This window comes from Monodon monoceros, unplaced genomic scaffold (genome assembly GCF_005190385.1).
Source record: "Monodon monoceros isolate NGI ecotype Baffin Bay Population unplaced genomic scaffold, NGI_Narwhal_1 Super_Scaffold_12, whole genome shotgun sequence".
Taxonomy (NCBI): Eukaryota; Metazoa; Chordata; class Mammalia; order Artiodactyla; family Monodontidae; genus Monodon; species Monodon monoceros.
In genome coordinates, this window is record NW_021703768.1 from 36476974 (window position 1) to 36488985 (window position 12012).

The following is a 12012-nucleotide window of genomic DNA, read 5'->3' on the forward strand; positions in this document are numbered from 1 at the left end:
GGCATGCAGGCTTGGGCTTCTTAGATGTGGCATGCGGCCTTCTTAGTTGTGGCATGTGGCCTTCTTAGTTGCAGCATGCAGACTCTTAGTTGCAGCATGCGAACTTTTAGTTGTGGCATGCATGCGGGATCTAGTTCCCCAATTAGGGATCGAACCCGGGTCCCCTGCATTGGGAGCGTGGAGACTTACCCACTGGACCACCAGGGAAGTCCCTTGTTGGGAGTTTTAAAATTACTGATTAAATTTCAGTACTGGTAATTGGTCTGTTCATATTATCTATTTCTTCCTGGTTCAGTCTTGGGAGACTGTACCCATCCAAGAATTTGTCCATCTCTTAGAGCTTGTCCATTTTATTTGCATATAGTTCCTCATAGTAGTCTCTTATGATCCTTTGTATTTCTGTTGTGTCAGTTGTAACTTCTTATTTTTCATTTCTAATTTTATTGATTTGGGCCCTCTCTCTGTTTTTCTTGATGAGTGTGGCTAAAGGTTTATCAATTTTGTTTACCTTTTCAAAGAACCAGCTTTTAGTTTCATTGATCGTTTCTATTGTTTTCTTCATGTCTATTTCATTGATTTCTGCTCTGATCTTTATGATTTCTTTCCTTCTACTAACTTTGGTTTTGTTTTTTCTTCTTTCTCTAGCTCCTTTAGGTGTAAAGTTAGGTTATTTATTTGAGATTTTTCTTGTTTCCGAAGGTAAGCTTATATCGCTATAAACATCCCTCTTAGAACTGCTTTTACTGCATCCCATAAGTTTTGGCTCATCATGTTTTTGTTATCATTTGTTTCTAGGTATTGTTTGATTTCCTCTATTTCTTCAGTGATTCATTTGTTGTTTAGTAGCATACTGTTTAGCCTCCACATGTTTGTGTTTCATGCAGTTTTTTTCCTTGTAGTTGATTTCTAGTCTCACAGTGTTTTGGTTGGAAAAGATGCTTGATATGATTTCAGTTTTCTTAAATTTACCGAGGCTTGTTTTGTGGCCTAGCATGTGATCTGTCCTGGAAAATGTTCCAACTTGAAAAGAATTGTGTATTCTGCTGCTTTCGGATGGAATGCTCTCTACATATCAATTAAGTTCATTTGGTCTAACGTGTTATTTAAGGCTTGTGTTTCCTTATTGATTTCTGTCTGGATGATTTGTCCATTGATGTAAGTGGGGTGTTAAGGTCCCCTACTATTATTGTGTTATTGTTGATTTCTCCTTTTGTAGCTGTTATATTTGCCTTATATATTGGGGTGCTTCTAAGTTGGGTGCATATATTTATAATTATTATATCTTCTTCTTGGATTCATCCCTTGGTCATTGTGTAGTGTCCTTCTTTGTCTCTGGTAACAGTCTTTATTTTAACGACTATTTTGTTTGATATAAGTATTGCTATTCTGGTTTTCTTTTGATTTCTATTTGCATGGAATACCCTTTTCTATACTCTTGCTTTCAGTCTGTATGTGTCTCTGGATCTGAATTGAGTCACTTGTAGGCAGAATATATACGGGTCTTATTTTCTTATCCATTCAGCCACTCTATGTCTTTTGTTTGGAGCATTTAGTCCATTTACATTTAAGGTAGTTATCTATATGTATGTTCTTATTCTCATTTTGTTAATTGTTTTGGATTTGTTTTTGTATGTGTTTTCCCCCCTTTCTTCTTTTGTTTTCTTGTGATTTGATGACTATCTTTGGTGTTATGTCTGGATTCCTTTTTCTTTTTGTGTGTATATCTATTAGAGATTTTTGGTTTGCAATTACCATGAGGTTTTTGTAACAGTCTCCCTCTCTCTCTCTCTCTCTCTCTCTCTCTCTCTCTCTCTCTATATATATATATATATATATATATATATATATGATTGTTTTAAGTTGTTGATCTCTTAATTTCAAATGCATTTTAGATACCCTGCATTTGTACTCTCCTGCCCTCACAATTACTGCTTTTGATGTCATATTTTACATCTAATTGTTCTGTGTATCTCTTAACCGCTTATTGTGGATACAGATGGTTTTTACTACTTTTGTCTTTTAACCTCCCTACTAGCTTTGTGTTTGGATGATTTCCCACCTTTACTGTAGGTTTGCCTTTACCATGAGTTTTTCCTTTCATAATTTTCTTGTTGCTAGTTGCAGACTTTCCTTTTTGGCCTAGAGAATTTCCTTTAACATTTGTTGTAAAGCTGGGTTGGTGGTGCTGAATTCTTTTAGCTTTTGCTTGTCTATAAAGCTTTTGCTTTCTCACTGAAATCTGAACAAGAGCCTTGCTGGGTGGAGTGTTCTTGGTTGTAGGTTTTCCCCTTTCATCACTTTAAATATATCCTGCCACTCCCTTCTGGCCTGCAGAGTTTTCTGCTGAAAAATCAGCTGATAGCCTTATGGGAGTTCCCATGTATGTTATTTGTTGCTTTTCCCTTGCTACTTTTAATATTCTCTCTTTTTCTTTAATTTTTGTCATTTTGATTACAGTGTGTCTTGGTGTCTTCCTCTTTGGGTTAATCCTGCATGGGACTCTGCAATTCCTGGACTTGGGTAACTATTTCTTTTCCCACGTTAGGGAAGTTTTCAGCTGTTATCTCTTCAATATTTTCTCAGGCCCTTTGTCTCTCTCTTCCCCTTCCAGGACCACTACAATGTGAATATTAGTGCATTCGATGTTGTCGCAGAGGTCTCTTAAACTGTCCTTATTTCTTTTCATTCTTTTTTTCTGTTCAGCAGCAGTGATTTCCAGTACTCTGTCTTTCAGCTCACTGATCCATTCTTCTGTATCATTTAGTCTACTATTGATCCCTTCTAGTGCATTTTTCATTTCAGTATTGTATTCTTCATTTCTGTTTGGTTTTTCTTTATATTTTCTAACTCTTTGTTAAAAACTTCTAACTTTTCACTCTGTGCATCCATTCTCCTCCTGAGTTCTTTGATCACCTTTACAATCATTACTCTGAACTTTCTCAGGTAGACAGCCTACTCCACTTCACTTAGTTCTTCTGGGTTTTTATCTTGTTCCTTCGTCTGAAACATATTCCTCTGCTGCTTCATTCTGTCATAGGTTGCTATTTGCATTTTTGTGTATGTGGTAGGTTAGTTACATTTCTCAACTTTGGAGAAGTAGCCTTTTGTAGGAGACATCCTATGCATCCCAGCAGTGCACTCCCCTCTCATCACCCAAGCTATATGGTCTAGGGGTCCCCCTAAGAGGGCTGTGTGGGTCCTTCTTTTGTGTTGGGCTATGTGGGTGGCCTGGTAGGCTTGGTTGGCTCTTAGTCCAGTTGGTTGCCAGGCCCTGTCTTGTGTGGATGCTGCTGGCTGCTGTTTAGCGGGGCCTGGTCATGAGGCAGCTGGCTGCAGAACTCTATGGGGCCCTGCAGCTAGTGTTGGCTTACTGCTGAGCAGAGTCAGGGTCCTGAAGACACTGGCGCTATTGCCTACCCACTGGCAGGTGAAGCTAGATCCTGGGGTTAGTGCTGGACTACTGGCAGGCAGAGCTCGTTCCTGGTCTGACTGCAGGGCCCAGGGATCCCAAAGCGTGTTTCGTATCACTGGCTGGTGGGGCGGTGGGGGGCAGCTCCTGACACAGTTGGGTATAGTGTGTGGAGTGTCCCAAAGATTGCGTTGGCATGCTAGTGGGCAGGGGCAGGGCCCAGCTTGTCTCAGGGTCAGGTCTGGCTTGCTGTTGGCAGGCTTGGTCTGCAGGCTGAAGGACTGTATTTTTCTGCTACTGGCCTGTGCCCCCTGGTGGGTGAGGCTAGTCTAGAGACTAGTATAGGCTTCCTGGTGGGAAGGGCTGGTGCCTGCCCACTGGTGGCTAGAGGTGGGTCTTGGCTCTCTGGTGGGAAGGGCCATGTCTAGCGGTGTGTCTGGGTCAGAAATCTTTAGGCAGACTTTCTGCTAACTGGTGGGGCTATTCCCCACCCAGTTAGTTGTTTGGCCTGAGGCATCATTGGCGCCTACAGGCTGTTGGGTGGGGCCAGGTTTTGGCACTAATGAGCTAAGATGGCAGCCCCCAGCAGCAGTATTTACACACTTGAATATTTCCCAATATCTCTGCCACCAATGTCTATGTCTCCAGGTTGAGCCATAGCTGCCCCGTCTCTCCGGGAGACTCTCCAAGACCAGCAAGTAGGTCTGGCCCAGGCTCCTATCAAATTAACGTTTTTGCTCTGGGTCCCAGCGCACATGAGATTTTGTGTGCACCCTTTAAGCGTGAAGTCTCTTTCCCCCAGTCTTGTGAGGCTCCTGCAATTAAACCCTGCTGGCATCAAAGCCAAATGCTCTGGGGGCTTGTCTTCCTGGTGCCAGACCTCCAGGCTGGGAAGCCTGCCATGGGGTTCAGAACTCTTACTCCTGTGGGAGAACCTCTGCAGTATAACTATTCTCCAGTTTGTGGTTCACCCACCCAGGGGGTATGGGATTTGATTTTATCACGAGTCTGCCCCTCCTGCCCACCTCATTGTGGTTCCTTCTGTATGTCTTTAGCTGTAGAAGATCTTTTCTGGTAGGTTCCAGTCTTTCGTTGATGGTTGCTCTGCAGATAGTTGTGATTTTGGTGTGCTCATGAGAGGAGGTGAGCTCAGGGTCTTTCTACTCCACCATCTTGGCAGCTCTCCTAAATCACACTTTTTACCAACTATTTGCCAGGGTGTGTCACTTAACGTACTCATTTAATCCTCACAACAACCCTATGAGGGCAGTAACGTTACAATCCACACTTTAGAGATGACAAAATTGAGACTTAAGGAAGAAAAGTGCTCTGCTGAGACCATATACTAGGATTTAAACTCTGATCTTCTGATTCCAATCTTAAACAGCAATGTTAGGCTGCCTTTACTTATAGCAAAAAAAAAAAAAAAAAGTTAAAATTTGTCTTTAATCAGGAATTACTGATTCCTTACTGATTAAATTTCTAAATAAGTGAGACAACCTCTGAGAAGTACCTGGTGCAGGACTTGACACATACTGGGAAGAACAAAAGATCATTTCTTATTCATTCAACACATGTTTACTGAACACCTACCTACTAGGTAAGCCAGACAGTGTTCTAGCCAGTGGTGAACAAAGCTAAGTCCTTGCTCTACAAGTTTGTATTTCTTTCCTGATGTGTTTATAGATCATAACTACACAAACAGTAGGTAAATCTGTTGACACTTAGAAAATATTATCTGAACTGCCATTTTAGGCTTAAATACTAATAGGTCACTGTATAAGCTATACTAATAGGTCACTGTATAAGCTATACCCCTAAAGCCTCAATGAAATTCCTCAATTTTCCACCAGGGACTGTGTCCTGATCAGCCTGCTGAAATGCACACCTTGGCCTCAAGAGGGACTTGAGGAATGAATGAATCCACTACAGTCATTCCCCAGGTCTAGGAATCATCTTAAAGCTATTCAGCTCTTATGGAGCACACAGGAGCTTCATATTAACTGTAAAACACGAAGAATAGGGGAAAATTTTAAGTGTGGTCCTAAAGAAAGAACCTTGATACAAAAAGGACTAGGATGGCCTTGAGAATGACCCCCATTACTTTAAAGCAGTTAGCTAATCTTTCCTTCAAGACTTGGGTAATGGATAAACAACAATATCCTATTTATAGCACAGGGAACTCTATTCAATATCCTATGATAAACCATAATGGAAAAAAATATTAGAAAAAAAGAATGTATATATACATGTAACTGAACCACTTTGCTGTAGAGCAGAAATTAACACAACATTGTAAATTAACTATACTTCAATTAAAAAAAAAAAAAAGACTTGGCTAAACACATCCTCTGTAAAGCCAGAATGGAACTCCTTCGGTACAATTAGTGAGCCCTTGCTCTGGGTGCATCCACGACACTTTGTGATGCCATATAATGTTGTCAGCAACATGTCTGTGCCCTCAGGGAACTACTCGGTGCTCAAAAAAGTTGGAAGAATGGGCTTTCCTGTTTTAAAATAAGGCTAATCTTCTCTAGCTCTAAGTAGAATGATGCTGTGAAGATAAATAAAATGATGTTAAAAAAAATGAAAGACCAGAAAAATTAAACATATAGGTTTCTTACCTTTAAAGATAGGGATCCAGCTAGAAAAAAGTGGTCTATATCAATAACAGAGGCCAAAAATCCAGCTAAGACGATTTCTCCAATGTCAGTCTTCTTCTTGATTCCAATGACTATTGCCCATGACCACATGCCAATCACGCAATGTACTGAATTATCTGAGAGTGCACGAAGCCAGTCATTTTGTTGAATTATGGAAAACTGAAGAAGTCTGTCAGCTACTAGGCAGAAAATGCCCAGACCAAGGCTGGAAATAAGAGATTCAGTGCTACAAGACTGGAGTAAAGCATGGGTCTTCTCAGTCTCGGATGCCATCACAAATGGTATGTCAGTATATGCTAAAAGCCATCAGGAAACAAACAGCTTATTCTTGTTTACATTCCCAGTCACCCTAAAATAGAAAGCAGAGAAAATGAAGATTATGGGCGGCCATTATAATATATAAACAAAACAATATCGAGAATAATTTTACAAGTATAAAACCAAGTTGTAAAAACTGGTATTTCTTTTTTTCTTTAACTGTTATCAGTAATTTCATTTTATTTCTTCCAGCTTTATTGAGATATAACTGGTACATAGCACTGTGTAAGTTTATCTTACACAACATGATGATTTGATATACATATGTATTGTGAAATGATTACCACAATAAGGTTAGTTAACACATTCATGACTTTACATGGTTACCTTTGTGTGAGTGTGATGAGAACATTTACGATATACTCTCTTAGCAACTTTTGTATTAAAAGAAATGGTATTTCTTACATTTATACATAATATGCCATGTGGCCCAAAGAGAACAGATTAGCTTTGTAGGAACAACAGTTTAGATGGTAGCATGTATCAAGGGAAATTTAAGAAAGCCCACTGACTAATCCACTACTCTGAGGTCATCAAATAGTTCTTTCAGCAATGTGTACTACACAGTAGTGGGGATCCATTACGTCTGTGTACCCAGCAACTGCTTTCCATACTTTTTCTGATAACAGCATCCACTTCCCTTGGGAAAACTCATCAAAATACCCAAACTCTGGAGCTGACCAATTAGAATTCCCTGTATCCCTTATTAATAGTAGTGATTAACAAGCAATTACTAATTAGTAATAATTTTATAGTAGTGATTAGTAGTGATTACTCTGCTTATGAAGGTGACCCCAGCTGGGCCAATCCAGACTCCCTTCCAGAATTTTCCCTAGTGGAGCTGATGGGGAAAGTTCTTTTTCTTCTTACAGACCATGGACTCCACTACATGGACAGCCTAGGAAAAAAGAATCATAAGGACATCAAGTCCTCAGGTCCAAGCTCTAAGGTTCTCAGAGCTGACCTGGTTCCTGCAGCTCACCTTTCACCTTCCATGAGCTACCTCAGGATCTTCCCAATAAGCCCCCTTTTCCCTTCTGTTACCTCTAACCAAAGAACCTTAACTGACATAAAAAGGCAATCATAATTCTGAGTGCTTGCCTGGCATAGAATATTGAAATCACTTATCTAGTTAAAGTTATCAACATTGTGTGATACCTGAAGTTTTTGTATTATTTTGTTTTAGTTCTGAGACTTAAAGAATAACTAAATGATTTATTGAGAATGATTCAACCTCCATTCTGTAATAAAAACTATGCATAGCTCATTGTATATATTCTAAAATTTATAGGGAAATGCAAAAGACCTAGAATAGGAAAACACCTTTAAAAAAGACTAAGTTGAAGGACTTACACCATCTGATTTCAAGTCTATTATAAAGCTACAGTAATGAAGAATGTGGTATCGTTATGAAGATGGACAAATATATCAATGCAACAGAATAGAGAGTGGGATCACAAATAGATCCACACATAATGGTCAATTGATTATTTGACAAACGTGCGAAGGAAAGTCAATGGAGAAAAGATATTCCTTTCAACAAATGGTGCTGGAACAATTGGATAGCCATATGCAAAAATAATGAACCTCAATCCATACCTTCCTCCCTATACAAAAATTAACTCAAAATGGATCACAGACCTAAAAGTAAAACAAAACTGTAAAACTTCTGGAAGAAAACACAGGAGAATATTTTTGTCCTTGGGTTATACAAAGAGTTCTTAGTGTCAGTATCAAAAGCTCCATCTGTTTTAAAAAGTTGATATACTGAATTTCATCAAAGTTAAGAACTTCTGCTCTTTGAAAGACAATGTTAAGAGAATGAAAAGACAAGACACAGACTGGGAGAAAATATTTGCATATCTCATATTTGATAAAGGATTTGTACACAGAGCAAAGAATTCTCAAAACATGATAACAGAAAAACAGACTGATACAAAGTTGGGTGAAAGATCTGAAAAGGTACTTTACAACGATGATATACAGGTGGTCAAGAGGCTCATGAAATATGTTCAACATCATTCATGATTAGGGAAATGGAAACTAAAACCACAATGAGATTCCAAACATAACTATTAGAACTGCTAAAATTTAAGACTGACCATTCCAAATGTTGACAAGATGTGGAGCAACCAGAACTCTCATACACTGCTGGTAGAAATGTAAAATGATACAACTTTCCAGTTTCTGAAAAAGTTGAACATACTCCTACCATATGACTCAGTCATTCTATTCCTAGGTATTTACCTATGAGAAATGAGAGCAAACATCTGCACAAAGACTTGCACATCAAAGATGGGCACATCAATGCTCATAGCAGCTTTCTTTACATTAGCTCCAAGCTGGAAACAACCCAACTGGATACACAAAATGTGGAAAAAAAGAAATAAAAAGAAACCAAAATGTGAATCATACAAAAACATGAATGAACCTTAAAATAACACTAAACCAGACCAAAAAAAAAAAAAAAGATTACATAGTCAAAACCCATAGAACTGTATAACACAAAGAATGAACCCTAATGTAAACTGTGGACTTTAGTCAATAATAATGTATCAATATTGGTTCATTAATTGTAACAAATGTGCCACACTCATGCAAAAAGTTAATAGGGAGAAATGTGTGCAGAGGTAGAAGGAATATATGGGAACACTCTACTCTGCTCCATTTTCCCGTAAACCTAAAGCTACTATAAAAAAAAAAAGTCTATTTTTAAAAAGTAAATAATTGAAGCAAGTATGTGAAAATATTATAATTGTTAAATTTAGGTAATGGATATACTTTAGTTCATTATACTCCTTTTATGTTTGAAATTTTCATTTAGAAATATTGTTTTAAAAGAGTACATAGTATGATTCCATTTATATACAATTCTAGAAAATACAAACTAATCTAAGTGACAGAAAGCAGATCAGTGGTTGCCTGGAGACCGGAGGGGCAGGAAGGATTCAAAAGGAGCGTAAGGGCTTCCCTGGTGGCGCAGTGGTTGAGAGTCCACCTGCCGATGCAGGGGACACGGGTTCGTGCCCCCGTCCAGGAAGATCCCACATGCCGCGGAGCGGCTGGGCCTGTGAGCCATGGCCGCTGAGCCTGCGTGTCCGGAGCCTGCGCTCCGTAACTGGAGAGGCCGCGGCGGTGAGAGGCCCACGTACCGCCAAAAAAAAAAAAGGATCATAAGGAAACTGGAGGGACAGATACGTTCATCATCTTGATTGTGGTAACAGTTTCACGGTTCATAGTCTCATACCCACATCAAAACATATCAAATCGCACATTTTAAATATGTACAGTTTATTACATGTCAATTATACTCCAATAAAGATGTTAAAAAGTTAGGGAAAACATTTTATTGTCAGTAACAGTAGCAGCCTTTCATGCAAAAGGAGCATCTGAAAACAAGAAAGAGATTATGGAGATAAAAAACCTGATGGCCCAAATAAAAGTCAATAGAAGCAATGCATAGTAAAATGAATGCTTCAAAAAACACAATTAGTGAGTAAAAATACTTTCAAAGAATTTTCCCAAAGCTTGAGGGAGAAAAAAAGGACAAAGAGGTGGGCATTGAAAGAAAAAACAAATTCAAACAATAAAGAGAGTTTTGAAATAGGAAAGTTGGCGCGGCTGCGGGATCTGATTCTGGAGACCCGCTGTTGGCTGGTATCGCATTGTCTTACACAATGGTAGAGGACGAACTGGCACTATTCGATAAAAGCATAAATGAATTTTGGAATAAGTTCAAAAGCACTGTCAGTGACACCTCCTGTCAGATGGTGGGCCTAAGAGATACCTACAAGGATTCCATTAAAGCATTTGCAGAAAAGCTGGCTGTGAAATTAAAGGAAGAAGAACGAATGGTTGAGATGTTTCTGGAATATCAAAATCAGATCTGCAGGCAGAATAAGCTCACTCAAGAAAAGAAAGAGAATGTGTTGAAGTTGATTGCTGAAGTAAAAGACAAAAAGCAGGACCTGGACGCACTGACTGCAGACATCCAGGACCTTAAGGAAGAATATGCTAGAAAGAGGGAAACTATTTCCACTGCTAACAAAGCTAAAGAAGAGAGGTTGAAAAGGCTACAGAAATCTGCAGACCTGTATACAGGTCGAGTGGGACTAGAAATTCGAAAAATTTATGGTGATAAGTTGCAGTTTCTATTCACTAATATTGACCCTAAGCATCCTGAGAGCCTATTTATGTTTTCCCTGAGCCTAAATGAAGCAAGGGACTATGAGGTGTCAGATAGCGCTCCTCATTTTGAATGCCTAGCAGAATTTCAAGAAAATGTAAGGAAGACCAACAATTTTTTGGCTTTTCTTGCCAATGTTTGGAAAGCTTTTACTGCTATTGTTTATAATTAATGTATAAATAGTGTATAAAAACCGTTAAAAAAATAAAAATATAGAGAAAATCCTTAAGAGTTTCCATGTCCAAAAAACACATCATCATCAACAACAATGGTTATCTGCAAAAGAAAGAGAATGTGATTAACATCAACACCAAATATTGCGGGACAACAATTACAGAGCTCTGGGAGAACAGGACTATGACAATAGGGTTCTAAACAACTAAATTATGGCCCCTATGTGACAACTGCAAATTTTAAGATTTTTACCTTAGAAATTATAACACTTTTATATATGATTTCTGGGGAAAAAATAAGGAGCAGCACTTCTAAATTTCTAGGGGAAGAAGAGAGGAATACAGAAAACTTGCTCAATATAGCAAAACAGAAAAGGAAAAAAATGAAGAAGAAAATTTTACTCCTACCCCCACCCACCAAAAAAGTAAAAAAGGAAACAAACACATCAAACACAAATACTATAATACATGTGAATGTATTAAATTTCTCTATAAAGAGACAGATTGGAACAGAAGTAAATATCTCCCAAGTTACTGTTCATAAGAAAACATCTCAAACAAAAAGTCTTAGCAATATAGAAAATAAAGAGATGAGAAAATACATACCTAGAAAACACAAACAAAACTAAGCAGCTGTGGTAATACTACCATCAATCACAATTTATGGCAAAAGACTTAGTGGGACTAAAAGGGATAAAATATTCAAGTCATAGTAAAGTTAGATAAGAAGATGCTTACATGTCAAATCGTGCTTACATGAATTAGGTCAAATAGCAAAAAAAAAAAAAAGATACAGACAGTCTGAATAATTTAATTACAAATTTTATTTCATATACAGGTCTAAAACTGTATATATTACATAGAATACACATTATTTCCAAATGTCTGTGGCTCACTTATAAAATTTAATTACACATTTACTCATGCACAAGAAAAACTTCAACAAAATCTAAAGTGGAAATGTTCAGGCCAAATTCTCTGACCACAATGCAATATATAATTCATCACTTTTAAACTGCTTAAAAGAAAAACAGTGACCTGATTAGCTCGAAGAAACTAAGCTTAAATGGTGGTGCAAATAATTCTGTTAGAGCCAAAAGACTTGCTTACTTTTCAAGTGTTTATGCTCTATAAACATTTCAGGAAAGAAAACAAAAGCTCAGAGAGCAGACTTTGTCTATCTGTTCACCACTATCTTTTAGCACACAGTGGATGCTCAACAAGTATTTATTGAATGAATTAAATAAAAATCATCATACACTG

At 38.1% G+C, this 12012-nt stretch overlaps 1 protein-coding gene and 1 pseudogene across 1 annotated transcript in view; one reads left to right on the forward strand and one right to left on the reverse strand.

Annotated features, from left to right (window-relative positions):
- The window catches only part of TMEM267 (transmembrane protein 267), a 20143-nt gene extending 11458 nt beyond the window's left edge, over nucleotides 1-8685 (reverse strand). Inside the window, exons 1-2 of the mRNA XM_029218265.1 lie at nucleotides 8638-8685; nucleotides 6034-6421 (exon numbers count right to left, since the gene is read on the reverse strand). Coding sequence (XP_029074098.1) covers nucleotides 6034-6345 — 312 coding nt within the window. The 5' untranslated portion in view covers nucleotides 6346-6421; nucleotides 8638-8685. The remainder of the gene's footprint in view (nucleotides 1-6033; nucleotides 6422-8637) is intronic.
- A 1382-nt stretch (nucleotides 8686-10067) lies between these two features.
- LOC114891555 lies at nucleotides 10068-10869 on the forward strand (annotated as a pseudogene).
- Nucleotides 10870-12012: the final 1143 nt, after the last annotated feature.